The following is a 20,490-nucleotide window of genomic DNA, read 5'->3' on the forward strand; positions in this document are numbered from 1 at the left end:
TAACTCCAGTGTGTTATTGTAGTCCCACCATTCATCCTGCTGTGACTCATTAAAAAGGCAATGCAATAGCTGATGATTTTGGGGAACTCACCTATTTTGAACTTGGGCAGCTGCAAAATTTACATAATTCTTCTTCTCAAGGAGTTTGGCCAAGAGGTTCTCAATTGCACCTTTTTGGTTCTGAAAAGCTTCTTCCAGGAACTGGTACCTTTCCAACAGGCAAGAGAAGACACTGATTAAAAAGGGGCAGGGGGCTGCAACTCAGGGCCCCAGCTCAGGTACAAAGCCAGGAAATGTTGAAAAAAAACCCACTGAGAACAAGAAAACACTGAGAAAAATCAGACTCTGAATACTCTGACCAGTGTGCAACATGCTGAAGTGCTGATCAAGTCCTTTGCTACTGGCCAGGAGATTGAAATTCTGTGGGAATTATTCAATTCCAACCACACAGGGATGCAGTGCCTCATTTCCCAGGATCCTCAGAGTCTGGTGAGGAAAATGCACCAAAAGCTTCAAGGATATAAAGGCTATAAAAACAACCCCTAAACTATCCCAAGTTCCCCTGTTTTTCAGCTGATACTGCTCCTGTTTGACTGCATTAGTTTCATCTGAAGAAAATTTCCCTAGTAAAAAACTTTAAGTTTTTTCCACCTCTGCTCCTTCCAAATGAAGAATATTTATTCCCTTCCAAGCTCTTCAACTGAACAGCTGCTATCAAAGGTACTTTCCATGACTTCATCTGAAAAGAGGGTAAGTACCAGCATTAGGTGCCTTTTCCTAAAATACTGGAATTAAGAATGCCACAGAAGCAAAATGCTTCTGCTGAAAATGTCCAAGGGGAATTAAAGCAGCTCCATGAATTTCTGATCAACTGCTCAAAATCCAGGATTCCTGTCACTTGGCTAAGTCTTGTCCTGGCAGTAAATAAACCTCATGCTTCTGAAATGTAATTTGTTAACAACAAGGAAAACTTAATGTCCCAGAACACCTTGGCAATGTTTTCCCAATATTCAAATTGGCAGAAAATTGCTGCAATTAATGAAGCATTCTATAAGGTGCATTACAAACAACTTACACCATCTTCCAAAGAAAATGAAGAAGAAATTAGTGTTGTCTTCTGTTGCAATCTAGAACATTACAATCCAAAGGAAAAGACTGCCTGGATTGTCATCAAACTCAAAGTTTTTTTATTTAAATGACTCACAAGCATGATAATAGGGACTTAGACAAAGAACCTCATTCACAACAAAAACAACTCTACTGCTGTTAATTCAGTTTGTACCAGTAACAGACAAATCTGAAGTACAAGAGTTGAGATTCTTCATCCTGTGTTGGAATTTTGCTTTTTCTAAGAACAGTCTAAAGTTTTTGCAGACAGACAGCAGCATGAGATTTTAGATACTACGACAGACAAATCTGAACTACAAGAGTTGAGATTCTTCATCCTCAGTGCTGGAATTTTGCTATTCCTAAGAACAGTCTAAAGTTTTTGCAGACAGACAGCAGCATGAGATTTTAGATACTACAATACAAAAAAAGTAGCATTCCTAAAGCCCAAAGACAACAAAATTTGAAGTGTTTGAGAGCTGCTGATTTTCTGAAATTATTTTCATAAAGTTCAAAATTATATTTCCACTTGAAGAAATGAAAAACCTACATTCAGCTTGTACTGCTAAAATTTTGCTGTAGCTCCTGCTACAGCCAAAATCCTTTTCTTTTTTCAGGGTTGTCCTTCCAGCTTCCCAAGTGTGTGGACTGGAAACTACTCAAATTAGAGGAATCCCACAGCATCAGGCTGCCCAAAGAATTGTCAGCTTTCTACAGAATCCCCAGCAGTCCCTGCCCTGACAGGGGTGGAACTGGATCATCTTTAGGGTCCCTTCCAGCCCCAAACCATTCTGGAATTCTAAAACTGAGACTGAACACGGGACCATGGAGGTCCTGAAGTGGTGATTCACCCTCTTTTGGGGTTAACTAACAGGATTTCAGGTAAGAAGAAAACAGGGAATTAAAATCAATTCCTTTTCCACTTGGCATGATTCTCCACAAAATCTCAGCTGTATTTCAGACAAAGCAGTGCCTTAATCATCTGTAATCCACACCTGCACACAGAACCTTATGGAAAGAATATTCTGGGGAAAAAAAGCACATTAATAACAATAAATTCTTCTTCTGGAAGAGCACAGGTAAGTAGGACAAGATCCATCTGTTAATCCATCAGTAACACGCACAGAACAGATGCAAAGAAATCAACTGGACCAAGTCAGTGAATATCCCAGGAGAGCACCCTTTGTGAGAAGGGAGTCTCCAGGATAACAATGGAGAATTAACACCCTTAAATATTCCTGCTCTATGAACAAACAGAGCAGGAATATTTAAGGGTGTTAATATTTTAATAATAAGAATTTCAAAAGTAAGTTTTCCACAGGCTGCTGTAGAAGTCTGAGAATAATCACTAATCTGAGAAAAACAGAATAGTTTTTCTAAAAAAAAAATTATTAAAAGGAAAACAGAACACTAAATTCAATATTACACCTTTAGAGAGAAGAGTGAAGGAAAAGCAGTGGTGCAGTGGTTGATAAATATGTATTATCCCCATGTTCTCTGTTATAACAGTGCAAAATATTTGTTCAGACATTCAAACAACTACATGGCACAGCTGCTGGAATGTGTCCTAAAGGGGTTCCAACTCCTTTTCCAGCAGAGGCAACCCCAGCATTTCTTTTTACCTGGAATGGGGCAACTTTCAACCAGCTAAACCCAAACCACTCTTCCCCTCTGCACCAGAAGAATACACTAATGTAAGAGGCAAAATTTAGACTCTCCTTTACAAAATTCCCCTAAAGACTGTTGCACAATCAAATATGCCCTTTCAGAAAATTACCTCACCCATGACTCACTCTAGCACTTTTGCTTCTTTTACAGCACCAGGTGTTCAGGGCTGCAGGAATTTCCATTCAAGCCCTGAGCACAGTGATAGCACTGGGAACTGCCAGGCAAATTCACACCTGAATCACACCAAACCTCCCCAGCCCAGCTTGGTGTGAATCTCATCTTTGGGGGCTTGACAGAGCTCAACCAACTGACCAAGTTTCCATCATTCCACACAGGTTCTCCTGTCACTGTCACATTTTTTGAAAAATCTCTTGCCCAGGATTTTCTCCTGAGAAGCTCAAAAGCCTCAGAGAAAAATGAAAACAATAATGATCTGATTTGCTTCTTATGTGTTTTGCTGCTCTGGAATGTGGTTTGCACATTGTTTACCAACAGGTGATTGTTTCATTATTTTCATGTGAATTGTTTTAACTTCTTGGCCAATCACTGTCAGGCTGTGTCAGGACTCTGGAAAGAGTCACAAATTTTTCATTATTATCTTTTAGCCTTCTGTCTGTATCCTTTAGAATAGTTTAGTATAGTATTCTTTAATATATTATAGATGATAAAATAATAAATTAGCCTTCTGAGAACATGGAGTCAGATTCATCATTCCTTCCTTTGGACCCAAAAAATACCACAGCTCTCTGCAAGGGATGGGTTCAGTCCAACCAGGAGTAAATGCAGCAGAATTTCCAAGACAAGCAGCTCCCACCAATGCCACTTCATCCTCTGAGACAGCACAGCACAGGAGTTCAGACACGTTTGGGAATATTTGTATATTTGTACCTGTGTTCTTTGTGCTCCAGCAGCTGACAGTCTCTGCATGTCAGCCTGTCACAGGTTTCACAGAAAAGTTTTAACTGCTCTTGTTTGTGGACAGGGCAGAAAACAGGACGCTGACCAGATGCTCCCACGGCCTCTGTTTTTAAAAAGAAATAAAATTGTGCATTTTAAAATAAAATTGAGACAATCTGAAGAGCAAAACAACCAACTTGCAGTAACAAGCAGGAATTGCAAAGGCACCTCCAGGTGTGCTCTCAGGCTGAAGTCACTGTGAGCACAGCAGGTCAGGGCTGGACCATGGTCTCAGAGCTCTTTCCCAACCTCCAGGACTGTGATTTACAGTGCCAGTGGTAAGAGCTGTTTTCACTTCATTCATTCAAGGACAAGGAGGAATTCATCTTTCCTCATGAGCACCCAAAAGGCTGCACACGAACACCAGCACGGTGTACATGTGTTTATAAAGATTTAATTTCACATAATTTCACCCCTGACACACTGAAGGATAGCTCAAACCTTTCAAACCTTTTTAAGGTTTTTTTAAAACCCTTTTTACCCCATGGGTTTTCCAGCTTATCCCTTCAAACACCTCATTTAGTCAAACACAACAAGTGGGAGCTGCAAAGCAAATGTTGCCTGTGTTAAAAGTTACTTAAACCCCCAAATAACAAATAATGGCAAAAAATAATTCTGGGTTTACTAAAAAAATGCTGCACAGTGTTCCGAAGATATTTTGAGCTTAGCAAAGAGGAAAGCAGCCTTTGGAAGGTACAGCAGGTAGGGTTTAAATTAATTTCCCTTCCTCTCCAACGTTTCTAAGCTGGTTATATCATGCAAATTATTGTAAAGAAAGAGCTCATGAACCTACAGCTGCCACTCACTGAGAGAAATTTAAAGTCTCCAGGGCACATCTTTGAGTCTAAGAAGAACAAAAAACAATGACCAGCCCTTCCCCATAATCACAATAAATAAAATTTCTGATAGAAAGTCTATTTTATAAACCCTTTTTTATAAACTTTATTTTATAAACTTTATAAAATATTTTATATTTTAAATACAAAATATTTGTGTATTTTTAAATACAAAAATATTTCATTTAAATATAAAAAATATTTAGTTAGTTTAACTAAACAGTTAACTAACTAGTTTGTTTAATAATAGTTTATTTTATAAACTTTATAAACTTTCTGGTTTTGGAACAGTCACTTTTCAGCCCCTTCCCAGCTGGTATCAAAGGAAAAGCTGAGCTTTAATATCATTGAGAGTCACAATTTAGCATTCCTTATAAAAATACCAGTAATTCTTTCTTGGGCCCTATAATTTGACTGATTTTAAGGGTTTCTCATCTATGAGGCTTAATCCATTGAATCTTAAATGGATAATATTTCTTATTAAAAAGATTCATTAAGACATAAAGAGAAGCCTCTCCAAAATGAGGTTTATTTGACACAGCAAATAAACTAACATCCTGGTCTAAAAGAACTAAGCTCAACAGCAAACTTTTTAACTATTAACCAATTTTTAGAAAGAAAAGTAGTGGTTGTTCCTTTGAAAGGATATAACAAGACAACTATGGAGATCTTAATTAATTTTAAATTAATTTAAATGAAGAGAGCAAAGTGTTGAGATCTCTCTTCCTTAATATGATCATTTTCAGACAAATCCAGATTGTGAAGAACCTACAAGCCTTTAAATCAGAACTTTTAACCCATTTACAAATATAATTTTCTAATCTAAAACCCAGATACCCTGGGCCTGTTTGGAGAACATTTTCCACATTACCTCAACAGGCTGTAAATGATAAAATCCAGATAGCCTGGACCTGTTCTGATTTTCCACACTACCTCAATAGGCTACAAATGATATGTGATCAAACAAGAGTTTAAGAATTTACTTCTAATAAGGCTGCACACCTGAACAAACCCTACACACACTTCACATATTAAATTTTGCTCACTGTGAGATTAAACCTAAAATAGATTCAAATTCTACATTTACTCAGCAATATCAATACAAGGTAACACCATATATTGAAGGCAGCTATATAAAATACGTAGTTATATAGTTATAATTATATATAAATTTATATATACACTTCTACAGGGAGAACTACAATTGCTTCTCATAACAAAATACAGCAAAATGGGTAAATTAATTCCCTTGGACAATGGGTAAGATTATCAGTATGCCACTGCTCTCCAGATTCCAGCCCCTCCATTTAGTTACTTGTTCTACTAAACAAAGATTATTAAGAATGGATCTAAATTCTTTCCAAATGTACTGGACATAAACTGCACAAAGTATCACTGTTATAAATTTACTTCTTCCTCTATTTTTACAGCTACTAATTCTGCACTGGTAACTTTTTAGGGCACTTTTCCCAAATCCCGGGGGGAAAACACACAGAGCTGGTTGTTACCTCCATCTTTTTTTTAACATATGAAGAGAAAAGGCTCTGGGAACAGGCAGGACAAGTGACAGGCAACACTCACCTGAGGACACATCCTCTTTTTTCCTGATCATGTGGTCCTTGGTGAACTTTACTCGCTGGTGAGCCTCGATGCAGGTCTTGCACAGCCACTCCCCACACTCCACACAGAAACCCACGGCACTGGCGTTGTCCTCACAGCTGGTGCACACCTGGGGGAACAGAAACCACAGCTGTGCTGGGCAGCCCCACAGAGCACAGAGGGGTGGCAAAACACAAAGGAGGGGTGGGAAAAGGCACCAGGATTGTTCTAGGGAGAGCTGACAGCCCCAGAGAGCAGAAAGGGTTGGGGGAAAAGCACCAGGATTGTTCTAGGGAGAGCTGAGAGACACAGAGAGCAGAAAGGGTTGGGGGAAAAGCACCAGGATTGTTCTAGGGAGAGCTGACAAACCCAGAGAGCAGAGGAGGGGTGGGGAAAACGTACTAGAATTGTTCTAGGGAGAGCTGACAGCCCCAGAGCGCAGAGCAGGGATGGGGAAAAGGCACCAGAATTATTCTGGGGAACACTGACAGACCCAGAGAGCAGAGGAGGGGTGGGGAAAAGGTACTAGAATTGTTCTAGGGAGAGCTGACAGCCTCAGAGAGCAGAGCAGAGGTGGGAAAAGGCACCAGAACTGTTCTAGGGAGAGCTGACAGACCCAGAGAGCAGAGGAGGGGTGGGGAAAAGGCACCAGAATCATCCTGGCGAGCACTGACAGCCTCAGAGAGCAGAAAGGGCTGGGAGGAAAAGGCACCAGCATTGTCCTGGGGAGCACTGACAGGACCAGAAATCAGAGGAGGGGTGGGGAAAAGGCACCAGCATCGCTCTGGGGAGCACTGACAGCCCCAGAGAGTAGGAAGGGTTGGGGAAAAGGCAGAGGAGGGGTGGGGAAAAGGCACCAGAATCATCCTGGCGAGCACTGACAGCCCCAGAGAGTAGAAAGGGTTGGGGAAAAGGCAGAGGAGGGGTGGAAAAAGGTCCTAAGGAGCAGTGACAGCCCCAGAGAGCAGAGCAGGGCTGGGCAAAAGACACCACCAATGTCCTGGGGAGCACTGACAGGACCAGGAATCAGAGGAAGGTTGGGGAAAAGGCACCAGAATTGTTCTAGGGAGAACTGACAGCCCCAGAGAGCAGAGGAGGGGTGGGGAAAAGACAGAGAAGGAGTGGGGAAAAGGCACCAGAATTACTCTAGGGAGAACAGACAGACCCAGAGAAAAGAAAGGGTTGGTGGGGAAAGGCACCAGAAGCATCCTAGGGAGCACTGACAGATCCAGAGAGCAGAAATAGTTGGGGGAAAGGCAGAGGAGGAGTGGGGAAAAGGCAGAGGAAGGGTGGGGAAAGCCACAAGAATTGTCCTGGGGAGCACTAACAGCCCCAGAGAGCAGAGGAGGGGTGGGGAAAAGACACCAGCATCATCCTGGGATGCACTGACAGCCTCAGAGGGCAGAGGAGGGATGGGGAAAAGGCAGAGGAGGGATGGGGAAAAGGCACCAGCATTGTCCTGGGGAGCACTGGCAGGACCAGGAATCAGAGGAGGGGTGGGGAAAAGGCACCTAAGGAGCACTGGCAGCCCCAGAAAGCAGAGGAGGGGTGGGCAAAAGGCAGAGGAGGGGTGAGGAAAACCACAAGAATTGTCCTGGGGAGCACTAACAGCCCCAGAGAGCAGAGGAGGGGTGGGGAAAAGACACCAGCATCATCCTGGGGAGCACTGGCAGGACCAGGAATCAGAGGAGGAGTGGGGAAAAAGCACCAGCATCATCCTGGGGAGGAGGGGTGGGGAAAAGGCAGAGGAGGGATGGGGAAAAGGCAGAGGAATTGTCCTGGGGAGCACTGGCAGCCCCAGAGAGCAGAGGCTGGGGCAGGCAGGACGGTCCCCACCTGCTCTGACTTCTCGTCCGAGCTGCTGGGGCTCTCCGAGGTGTCCTTCACAAAGTAGTTGTCCACCAGGTCGATCTGCCGGCACTCCTGGCGGCAGATGGGGCAGCGGATCACCCCCACTGCAACACAGAGCACAGCACAGGCTCTGAGCCAGAGCGCTCACAGCAACCCGCCCCAAGCACGAGCACAAAGCACACTCCTCCCCTCACCTGGGTAAGGCAGGCCAGCCTGGCACTGTTGTTAAAATCCAGCCATAACGGGTGTGGAACAGCTTGCACCCCAAAATACACTCCCTCAACTTATCCCAAAAAACCCCACAGACCTCTACAGAAAAGGATCCCCCACCCAGCTGGGGATTTCCCTCATTTCCACATCATACTCACTTTTTCCTACTTATTTCTTCCCAAAAAAATTCCCTGTATTTTTAGCAAAGTCATTTGTTGTCCCCAAGCAAATATTTAATTTTTTCGCATGTTGATTTTAGATAACAAAACTTAAGACACTTGTATTTTTTAGATTATTTTTTAGAACAGTCTATGGGCCAGCCTGCCCCAAGACAAGCATTAAGAGAGCTGTGCCCAGATAGCAGGGGTGACTTCAGGGATGCTCCTGAAAATGCCACAGCATGTCTCAGTGCTCTCCCAGGTAGCCCAGGAAGATTTCCAATATAATCTATTTCCATGAGGTCAGGGAGGCAGATGAAGCAATAAAACACCAGCATCCTGCTTTGTTATCCTCTGTAATCATTAAATTAGTTTTAAATCCTCAGCAGAGCTGCAAAGGAGTTACTACATGAGCCAAATTGACATTTAAAGATGTCTATGAACAGCCCCCATAAAGGTTTGAAAACCTATTTATAACTTAGGTAGTGGCTCACACTTCACAGATGTGCCATTGGATCTTAAATTTCTATACAATTTATTGAGAATTTAATCTTCAAGAAGCTTTCCAAGCGATTGGGTATTTTTACACACTAAAACAACTTTGAGAAGTGTAATTAAGTGATGCTCAGCTCCTTTGTGGATATTCAATTAGGACAGCAGGACTTATTTCAGGGAGATTAATTACATTAGTAGTGGAGTAGCATTAATTTTTTCAAGTGCTAAAATTAATGATGGCTTCAGAACACAGGAGATTCACTGCAGAGCAGCAATAATCCAACTCAAAATTCCCTGTCTCACCAAACCAAACACGTCTCAAGAGCAGGATATGAAAAACAACCAGCTCTGCAGCAGCTACACATACAAGAGCTTTCACACACAGTGAAACCTTCCCCATATGCAGAACTTTGAGGTTTTCTGACAACTGAGAGATGAAGTTCTGTAGGAAATACCAGCTGAAAGCCATCCAGCAGCTGATGTGTATAGACTTACAGAACAAAAATGTCAGATATTTACCATTAAAACTACTCTATCCAAACCAAATCAAACCTAAACTTGATTTTTAGTGCTGCCTTGGGTCAAACACACAAAAATGTATCAGGAAAACAACAAAACAGAAGAAGCTCAAGATCTGTAATCTCTAGACATAAGAAAAGTCAAATTCTACAGATGAAAACCCCTCCCTGTAAGGCTGATTTGGGTTGGTTTTCAAGTAGCTAAACCAATGAAAGTTTGAATAAAATCAAGCCTTTTGATCCAAGTGAGAGCCCACAGGCTGGATTCTGGCCTGGGGTAATCCAACACCCAATTTCTGCACCTCCACATTCAAACAAAACCTGCACACAAAGTGCCCCCAGTGCTCTGCACACACCTCAAGAGATCAAAACTCAAATTCAAGGCTTTGCCATTCTCATTTAGCACATTACACTCCTTTTTCACGTCTCAACACCCTTTATTTCCTTTATTAGCGGCTTTCCAATAATATATGAGCCACTAAACATCTCATATCCTGGTCTTTTAATCTAATAAAAACCAAATTACTGCAGCACCATTTGTACTAGAAAAGAATGTACTGAAAAGACACAGATGTGGCTAATTTTGTAAGGCAGGAGGGAAAAGTAGAGAAAATCACACTGAAATAACATTTACATAGAAAAAAAGATTCTTAGCTGTCAAAACTTGAGATCACTTGTGAGCTAACAAAGTTTATTGCAAAAAGTTTAGTGAGAATGTATTTCAGGACAAACTAAGATTCAAATGTTTATATAACTTCTGTTAAAACAAGTTTTCACTGTCCATTTCAATTAAAAAAAAATTATATAAGAAAATAAAATAAATACAGAAGTATCATCCTATTTATACTCCAGCAGAACTTACTACGTTGTTTTTCTGCATCAAACAAATCAAACACATTAGTCTTGGTACAAACATTCCCACTGTAACTCTGCTTTCCAAAACCATTAGCACATAGTAAAAACTACTGCTTAAAGATGAATTTTATTTTTCAAATCACTGTTGAATTAGAGCAAGACACATTCATACAAATTCTGAAGGTCAGACTGGTTTATCATCTCCCTCAAGCCTAATTATTACCCTCAAGATTTCTTATGTCCTCAGAGATGGCTTCATATGATTTTGGAGCTGTAAATGGTTGCTGCAGAGGTCAAGAGCAGCACTGAAGCAAAGAGCTGAGAAAAGGGAAGTTTCTTTCAGGAAGTTCTGACCACACCACGTGAAACCCTGCACAGGGGCTGAAACTCTTTGTGCAGCAGTTCCTTTGTGCCTTACAGAACATGTCACCAAAACCCTGCCCTCAGCATTAGCTACAGCAACACAGTTCTGCTTCAGGTCCCGAAAAAAGAACAATTCAGCACCCTACAAACTCCACCAGCCACCCCCAGGTGCTGCTGGGGGTGTCAGGACCTGCATGAAGAAACTCAGGGAGAATCATGCCTTGGACCTAGAAGGCCACAGGAATTTATGAGCTATTTTAGAAGAGCTGCAGATAACAGGAGTGGGCTCTCAAGCTCCTTTAGTTGTACTTTAGAGGACCAATATTGCTCATTTTTCCACTTGTTTCTATCACACACCTCAAGACATGTAACAACCATGAGCAAAAATATTCATTACCCCTCTTCCACAACTCTCTGCACCACATTTCCCCTTCCCCTATATCCTATTCCCAATTAATGATGCAGTTCAGATCAAATTCTGCTTTTGGTCCCACATTTCTGCAGAACATCAAAAATATTTCCAATTACACATTCCCTGTCCACATCTGCTGCCACACACAGCACTCAGCCCAAATGGAGCTTGGCTTTTCCTTTCACCCTCACTGAAGGATTCTTGCAGGAATAGTTTTCTATCCAATTGTTGGGTTTTTTCCCAGTTTTCCTGTCTGGAAATTTGGATTGCCAGGAAAAGCCTGCCTGGCACTGCCAGCCCTGCTCAAAGGGAGATGGGTTTCATCTCCTCACCTGAGCCATTCCTCCCTGCCAGGACCTGTGATTCAGGGAGGAAAGAGGAGACTCCCATGGACTCCATGAGCCTTTCAGGAGCTGAGGAGCAGCACAAAGCCCTGACAGAAACCAGGAATGTGCTCAGGGATGGACGTGCAGGAGCTATAGGAACCTGCCCTGGGAGCAGCCCTCCCAGCACTGCTGTAAAATGGGAATTTTGGCACATGCCAGGAATGCTCCCTGTCCTGGGAAGAGCTGCTCCTGCCCCAGTGGGAGCCCAGGTAGGAGCAAGGGTGAAACCAAGGACACAAGAACCTTCCTGGAGGCTCCAGGACCTGCCCTTCCCAGCAGGAACAGCCCAGGAGAAGGTTCCGTGCCAGCACACAGATCTCACTGGCAGCTCCACAACTGCAGGCACATCTCCTTACACTGCACATTAGATCTCCTGATTTGTCCAAGACTTTAAGAACACTAATGAGAGCAGCATCTCTGTAATCCTTTTAACTGCTTAGGGTGCAGGTAAAGCACACTGAGCCAGACCACACACATCAAAGCATGTCAGAAAGCACAAAACTGAAGTAAGCTCAGGAGGAAAGTTGATTTTGGTTTCCTAAAAGCAGAAAGGCTGCTAAAAACCCTGCCTCATAATCCAGCAGCAAATCACTATGGAACACTGCAAAAACCTTCAGATTTCAAGTGGAAGCTGCTTTTAATCTACCACTCCTAACTCACACCTAAAGCTGCAACACAAGTATTTTTCTTAATTGTAACTCTGTGAATTCCTATTATATATTTAACTCTTCCCAAGGGTAACTATGTTCCTCTGAATGCATCTCAAAACAGGTCATTTTTCCAACAGTTTCAACTTTAATTAGTTTCAATAAGAGAAGTATTAAAAACCTGCTTAGAATTGCTTTCTCCAGGCTGACATTTCAATACTAGCAATACTAAAATACTGCCAAGTTTCAAGGATGGTTGATCTCTCTATATTTCCAGTCTTGTAGGACGAAAACAGAGACACTCATGTCAACTCTTTGCCAACTGTCTCCATCCAGCTTGATATCCAGGAATCAGTGTGTTCAACTCATACCTTTGATTTAGCATCAGAAAAAAACTGGAATTTTCTGAATCTTCTTTGCTCCCTACCCACCCTTCTGGGCATTTCCTTCTGGAATTCCCTCAGATGTTTGAGACCAGCTCTACCACAACCAGGCTTCCTGAGCCAGTAAGAATTAACCTGCTCCCCCACCAAACCCACCTACAGCCATCCTCTTGATCTGGTTTTTTAGTTTTTGTTTACAAACACTACAGAAGCCTCCTGGGAGCCTCCAGCCCTGTGAGAGAAGGGGGAGGTGGGTGAAAAGAAAGGGGAACCCACACAAGGAGCCAAGGAAACTCATCTACTGCCTAAACCCACCCCAGCACCCAAAGCAAAATAAGAACTTTTACAAGAAGCATCACACTGAGGGCTCCACATTAATATGGCTTCAAGTCCAAGCTGACTTCAATCAACTTAAAATAAACACACCACAGCCCAGCCCAACCCCACTGAAATCTCACAGAGAACAGAAAGCAATAATGGAATAATGAAGAGAGTTATTGATCTGAATGATGATGGGATGAACAAGGGAGGGCAGATCATGCACAAGATGCACGAGAGCCAAAAATCCCTTTGCACTCAGCAGCACCCAATGGATCCTCTCCATCACTGGGACATTGGAGGGAGTCTTTCCAGCAGTTCAAATTAATAAATTCAAAGATTAATCAAACACTGACCCCAAACACTTGTGCTCCTGAACACCTCTACTTACACACTAGAATTCCTATTTCTGTAAGAATCAACTCTGATGTGTACCAAAAAAATCTTTATCCATTTTTTAGTTGCTTCATAACATTTGGAGTACTGAAACAGTATTTAAAAAAAAAGAGGATAAATAAGTAAGTTTGACCTCAATACCCTAAAATAAAATGTTTGAAGGGTGTTATGGAGAACAAGTTGAACAGGAACCAAGAGCAGATCCTTCAAGAGACAGCAAAGTGTCCCAGGCTGCACTAACAGGACAAGGACAGCCATCCCCCTCCTTGTGGGAATCACAAAAACAGAAACTGCCACAGACACTGAAGGGTTTGCAACCTTGGAAGAAGCTTAGATTGATGTAAAAGTACAACACACAGACATTAGGCAGAAAAATCATAAACTTATGTTTCTATAGCTGTAATTAAGAATATGCCTTAAGTGAGAAACTGTATTGATAAGATGGTGAGGGGTTTATAATACAGGAGTGGGGTTGTATAGAGTAATCTGAGAGTTTAGAAATTATAACAGAAGCATCTGTGTGCATGTGAGACAGAAGCCATTGGACAAAAGCATCCACAGTGCCGCAGAAGTGAGTAAAGGTGATGTGTTAGAAAAGCAAAATAAACCCTGTGGCAACTGCCCATTGGGTTAGAAAGTTCTATATTGCCTTTTAACTCCTGAGCTATGGCTGACTGCTTGCTCGTCTAAAATCTCACAGCCTCTGAGACTGATGCTTATCTGAGCAATAAATTGTTTTAGCTTGAAAATAGTCCCATCCCTTCAATACTAGCAGTGATACCTCCTCCTGCTCAGCACTCCAGGAGACCACACTGGGCCAGGACAGGGCTCCCAGTATGGGATCACACTGGGCCAGGACAGGGCTCCCAGTGTGGGATCACACTGGGCCAGGACAGGGCTCCCAGTACGGGATCACACTGGGCCAGGACAGGGCTCCCAGTATGGGATCACACTGGGCCAGGACAGGGCTCCCAGTATGGGATCACACTGGGCCAGGACAGGGCTCCCAGTGTGGGATCACACTGGGCCAGGACAGGGCTCCCAGTATGGGATCACACTGAGCCAGGACAGGGCTCCCAGTATGGGACAGACTCCCAAACTGGGGCAAACCCAGCAGTGGTGAGCCAAGGGCTCAGGGCTGGAGCACACAGGGGTGAGGAGAGAGCTGAGCACTGCCTGTGGGGCAGGGGCAGAGCCCAGGGTGCACAGCAAGGACAGACAGTACCACTGTCACTGCTAAAAATGAAGGGATGGGACCAGGGTCAAGCTAAAACGATTTATTGCTCAGAAGAACATCAGTCTGAGAGGCTGTGAGGTTTCAGAGGAGCAAGCTGTCAGGCACAGCTCCAGAGCAGTCACAAGTTCTTTGTTACAAGGCAATATAGAACTTTCTAACCCAATGGACAGTTGCCACAGGGTTTATTTTGCTTTTCTAACCTATGACTTTTACTTAATTCTGGTGCACTGTGGATACTTTTGTCCAATGGCTTCTGTCTCACGTGCACACAGATGTTTCTATCATAACTTCTAAATTCTCAGCTATTCTATACAACCCCACTCCTATATTACAAACCCTTCACCATCTTATCCATACAGTTTCTCACTTGAGGCATATTCTTACTTACAACTATAGAAACATAAGTTTATGATTTCTCTGCTGAATGTCTGTGTATTGTATTTTTACATCAATCTAAGCTTCTTCCAAGGCTGCAGATCAAACCCTTCAGTGTGTGCAGAAGTTTCTGTCTCTGATTCCCCCAGGACAGTGCCAGCAGAAGAAAGGGATTTCTGGTGCCCAGGGTGCCAGGAGGATGGTGCAGCACTGCCCAGCCCAGCACACTGGACCAGGCTGGAGAAGCTGCTGTCCCTGCTCTCACCAGACCGGCTCCGGGCAGGGTGGGGCTGGGCACACCTGGCCCTGCCACCCCACGTGAGGCCCCACGCCAACCACCTTTGTGCCAAAGAATGGCTTCAAATCCTGCTCATACATGGGAGACAGCAATGAGAACAAGCCTGAAACTATCACCCCTGAAAATCAACCTCCCAAAACCCAATTTCTGTCGAGCAAGCAGCACCATTTGAGGTATCTGGTTCCACACACAGCCTGGGGTTGGGGCAACACCACACTGATCCCCCCACAGAGTGACTGGACTATAATTAAAATGCTCTCAGATGTTTACCCTGTTACAAATCATGCCTCAGGTTTAGCTTTTCTATTTTTCACATTCTGTGCTGCTTTAGTGTGTGGGTCTGGGCTTCATATCAGGGGATGCTGAGATCTCTGCACAGAGCAGGGACACAAAACAATTCCTGCTCTTGCTGGGGACCAAGGACAAATGATTCAAATCTCAGGCCCACGAGCACAAACATGGGCTAAAGAGAGAAAAACAAGGATGGGACTGCATGGGCTAAAGCTGTAATTGGACAATTAACTCCAATATGCAAATGGAGCAGAACTGATAAAAGTGAGAGACCCCCACGACCATTGTGCATTTTGGGACCATTTTGGTCCATCTTGGGTGCAGCCCTGGCTGGGCTCTTGTGCTGCCCGAGGTGGATCCATTGAGGATCCTTTTAATAAATCCCTATTTTCCAGCCTCTGTTCTAGCTCAGCCTTCTCAAGGCATCAAATGACAAGGAAATTTCCCAGTTCAGGAAATATTTGCAAGCACTTGTGCAATCCAGTAACTCCAGCTTCCGTTCTGGGCTCGGGCTTGGCAGAGAAACAGGAATTCCCTCTCAGGAATGAATCTCTGCCAGGTCCCATTGATTGGGTGACAACTCCAATAGCAGTCACTCCATGTGCATAATATTTATTTCTCTTAGCACTGCAAGGGTCCAAGCATGTTTCTGCACAGCCATACATCAAAACCCTGCTCTAATTTCAGTGATTAGACCTTGAAACAAACCCTCACAGGTCAAGGGAGTGATACAATCAGATTGAAATCTGTCAGAATAAAAATACATTTTAAAAAATTACCAGCTTTCAAGGTCCACTCCTAACTCAGTTTTTTGTTCTTTGAACAACCCTTGACTACATTGCAATTATCACACAATGAACTGACAATACATTATATTTAATAACAACAAAAAATTACAGCTGACACAGATATTAATTCTTATAAAAATATTACATGCCTTAATGTTGTCTGAAGGAAATATTTCACAACACACTATTAATTTAGACTGAAATTTAAGATTCACAGCAAGATTTTCAGCAAGTCCAGAATATGAACTGAACATTTTCCAGGACTCATGCTGGGCTCCAGCATATATTCATGAGCCTCACTTATGAACACAGGAGAAAAGTAAAGAATCAAAAGAGCTCAGGTGATGTCTACTCACATCCAGTTTAATAAAACTTAAGATGCTGCATTTACACAGCTTATAGTCTTATTTGATGTAGGAATTTTCATTCTTTTAGACTGAAAATACAGTAACTACCATCAAACTCAGTGTATGGTACATGCCACATCCTCACACACATCAGACCTTTTATGTCCTCCTTTCACAGCAAATTAAAGAAAAAAACTTCATGTGTGATTAATACAACACAGCAACACTGTACAGGAGCTGAATTCAGCATATCAAACCAGTTTCTGGTACCACACATCACAGCTCTGGGTAGTAACTGTGTTGTTCCTCAGTTTACACACACAACCAACTGTGGAGGTTTTTCAGCTCATTTGGTTTTTCAGCCTAGTTTTAATTGTGACATTCCCAAGGAGTCTACTCACATCCAGTTTAATAAAACTTAAGATGCTGCATTTACACAGCTTATAGTCTTATTTGATGTAGGAATTTTCATTCTTTTAGACTGAAAATACAGTAACTACCATCAAACTCAGTGTAAGGGACACGTCACATCCCCATACACATCAGACTTTTTTGTCCTCCTTTCACAGCAAATTAAAAAAGCAAAAACTTCATGTGTGATTAATACAACACAGCAACACTGTACAGGAGCTGAGTTCAGGAGCTGAATTCAGCATATCAAACCAGATATCACAGCTCTGGGTGGTAAATGTGTTGTTCCTCAGTTTACACACACAACCAACTGTGGAGGTTTTTCAGCTCATTTGGTTTTTCAGCCTAGTTTTAATTGTGACATTCCCAAGGAGCTGGGAGAGCCCCACGCTCTCTCTACTGAGCTAATCTCCTTTAGAGAGATTGTGAATATCTCACCCAGGCAGTGAAACCACACAACAACCTCACCTCCAGGAGCAGCACTGGGTGCGGGAAAAGTTGTTTTACAGTATCTGCTACAGTCTGAAATCTCTAACTTAGAAATCAGGTTTTTTTTCAGAATACTGAGATACAAATGCAGGCACTTCCTTGTAACCTGTTCAACCTGAGAGGAGGAGTCCAGTTGGACAGCTGAAACACCACTACAAAATCATCTATCCACCAAATAAAATGCACATTCCCATAACCAATTAAGAAATTCAACTGAATATGAGATGCTGCTTTCCATGTTAAACAAATGCATATATTTTAAATATATAAAGAATCTTCTATTTTTTCCCTACATAAATGTAATCAACAGCAAAATATACCTTTTTTACCAGCAAAACAAGTTGTTGGTATGACCCACCAACAACTTGTTTTTAATACAACAAACCACAACTTCAGATAATTCTTTTAAGCTTTAGCCAGAGGTTCTCTAAGTTTTAGGAACTGAGATGATTCTTCTGCTGGCTCTGAAGGGAGTGGGAGCCTGGCAGGAGCAGATTCTGATCCAGACCCAACACCACTCTCTCCAGGAGGGCAGAGGAGGTTCAGTCACTCAGAGAACTGCTCTGGGGCACCAACCTCACACTCCATTTCCACGGTTTTTACCCAATAAATACACATATCTACTGCTTTAAGTCCTGACAGCTCTCACTGAGCAAACTCTCAAACTAATTAAGAAAGCAACGAGGAAAATCTCACTTGCACTTTTCTGGTTTATGTGAAGAGATGCTGAAAGAGAGCAGGGACACAATCGTAACCTGCCTCAGGGACAGCTACAGGTACCACTTCTCTCTAATTGTTCCTGCATCAAAAAGCACCTGCTCGTCATGAAGGAGACTTGAGAATCAGCAGAAGTGGAAGTAACACTTCACACTTTGTGACTGCCAGAACAGGGAAGGAACCTGTGTGACTAAGCACTGGGGTGCCTCTCAGGAGGCTCAGAATGTCCATTTTCTATCTCACTTACTGGTAGCCATCTCCTGTGCCACTCAACTGATTCCACCCTCAAGGTGCAGAGAGCTGCCCACAAAAATGCTTCTGCTGGTCCATGGCCCATCCTCAGCTGAGGATGAGCCAATCCTACCATATTTCAGGGTGTATTTTTAATCCCAACTGGAAAAGTACCAAATATAAAAGAAACAAATTTATCCTTTTAACTCCTTAAGGAGATTCCCTCTAGAAATTGGAAATACTTGACTCCAGCCAAATTTTGGCCCAAGACAGCATTTCCTGCTTTCCTAAGGAAACAGGGATTAAACCTAAATGCCCAGGGAACAAAAAGAGACATCAGGATACAGCTGCCAGTTCCTGTGTTTGTGCAGGCTGAGGTGGCACCACAGCTGGATCCACAGCTGGATCCACGGCCCTACAGGACACTCCCACAATCCCACAACAGCAGCCCTGTTGGAAGGCACCTCTGCAACCACCCAGTCACCTGGAGCAGGTGACACAGGAATGTGTCCAGGTGGGTTTGGAACGTGTCCAGAGAGGGAGACTCCACCCCTTCCCTGGGCAGCTGCTCCAGGCTCTGCCACCCTCCACGGAAAGAATTTCTTTCTCATTCAGGTGGAACTCCTTGTGTTATAATTGATGGCCATTGCTCCTTGGCCAGCCCTGGGCACCACTGGAGAGAGCCTGACACCATCCTCTGACCCAGCCTGGAAATATTCCTGTGGATTGATGGGATCCCCTCTCAGTCTTCCCTTCTCCAGACCAACCAAGCTCAGCCCTGAGGTCTCTCCTCACATGAAAGATGCTCCTGCACCTTGCTCACATCACCAAAAACTTTTTATTTCAACAGTCCAAACACAAACTCCTTCTACACCAAAGCACACCAACAAGCACTCTTAAAATGTGTACAAGAAGTGATATTCCAGTTTGTACACAGTGGTTCCCACACCTGTGGGGAAGACAGCTCCCACAGACACAGCAGGACTCAGATAATCCTGCTAATTGCTAATAAAAGAAACCCTGCTTCCCAAGTTCTGTGGATGTCACTGGCATATCACTGCCCTGGGAGGGTGGGCAGGCCGTGGCAGAGGTGCCCAGATCCCTGGCAGTGTCCAAGGCCAGGCTGGATGGGGTTTGGAGCAACCTGGGATAGTGGAAGGTGTCCCTGCCCAGGGCAGACGTGGGACTGGATGGGCTTTGAAGTCCCCTCCAAACCAAATCCCTCTGTCACTCTATGATATAACACAAAATGTAGAATCTGGAATTTAAAAACATGGATCACAAAACCATCTGAGTGCTTTACTGAGTGTACTGCCAAACTGTATTTAATACATCATCTTTTTAACACCAATGAACTTTCTAAGATCACATCCTAGATGGACTTCTGAACAGTCTGGATGAAAAAATCCCTACCATTCCAAATTAACTCCTTCACTGGAGAACACAGGAAGGGCTTGAGTGCAAAGATGTCACCAAACAAGGTCTCCCTGACCATAGAGCCCATTTAGGACCTGCAAAACCACTTACCAGGGCCCTACTTTGCTCTGTACACCACAGCCCGTGAGTCACCCCATCTAAAGCTCTTGAACCTTTTCAATTCCATCCCTGAATGTACATTAGAAAAGAAAAATCAAACCCAAGCTGCGGCTCTGCTAAGAGCAGGTGGAAAGAGCAGTGCATTCCTGTTCCCTGGTACAAGTTCTGTAGAGGCAGAGCTGACAAACAGCACTGCAAGGTTTTATCTCAGTGCACAGCAAAGCAGGGATGGTGCACACAGCGTTCCCACCTGGGCAGGTAATGCTGCAACAAGAGTGAATCTCACGGCGGGAGGCTCCAGAGCGCCGCCGCCGCCCGGCGCGGCCTCGGCGGCCGCGTCCCCGCCGCCGCCGCCTCCTTTGTTTTCCGCCATGTTTCCTCCTTTGAACCCGACCCCGCTCCGCGCACGCTCCGCGTCACCGCGTCACCGGGCGGGACCGGGCGGGACCGGCGCCGCGCACGCGCGCGCGCTCCCGCGGCAACGGCGCGGCCGGGAGCGCGGGGCGTGACGTCACGTGGAGGCGGGGCTTTGGGTCCAGGGGTGGGAGCCTATTGGGCGGTGGTGGCGGGAGGGGCGTGGCCACGCCCCTCGGGAACGCCCGCGGGAACGG

At 43.9% G+C, this 20,490-nt stretch overlaps 1 protein-coding gene across 1 annotated transcript in view; it reads right to left on the bottom strand.

Annotated features, from left to right (window-relative positions):
• The window catches only part of TRIM33 (tripartite motif containing 33), a 43,142-nt gene that overhangs the window by 20,635 nt on the left and 2,017 nt on the right, over positions 1-20,490 (bottom strand). The window contains exons 4-7 of the mRNA XM_039699383.1: positions 8,004-8,122; positions 6,150-6,297; positions 3,664-3,796; positions 92-208 (exon numbers count right to left, since the gene is read on the bottom strand). Coding sequence (XP_039555317.1) covers positions 92-208; positions 3,664-3,796; positions 6,150-6,297; positions 8,004-8,122 — 517 coding nt within the window. The remainder of the gene's footprint in view (positions 1-91; positions 209-3,663; positions 3,797-6,149; positions 6,298-8,003; positions 8,123-20,490) is intronic.

The sequence above is a fragment of the Passer montanus genome, unplaced genomic scaffold (genome assembly GCF_014805655.1).
Source record: "Passer montanus isolate IOZ18808 unplaced genomic scaffold, ASM1480565v1 scaffold132, whole genome shotgun sequence".
Taxonomy (NCBI): domain Eukaryota; kingdom Metazoa; phylum Chordata; class Aves; order Passeriformes; family Passeridae; genus Passer; species Passer montanus.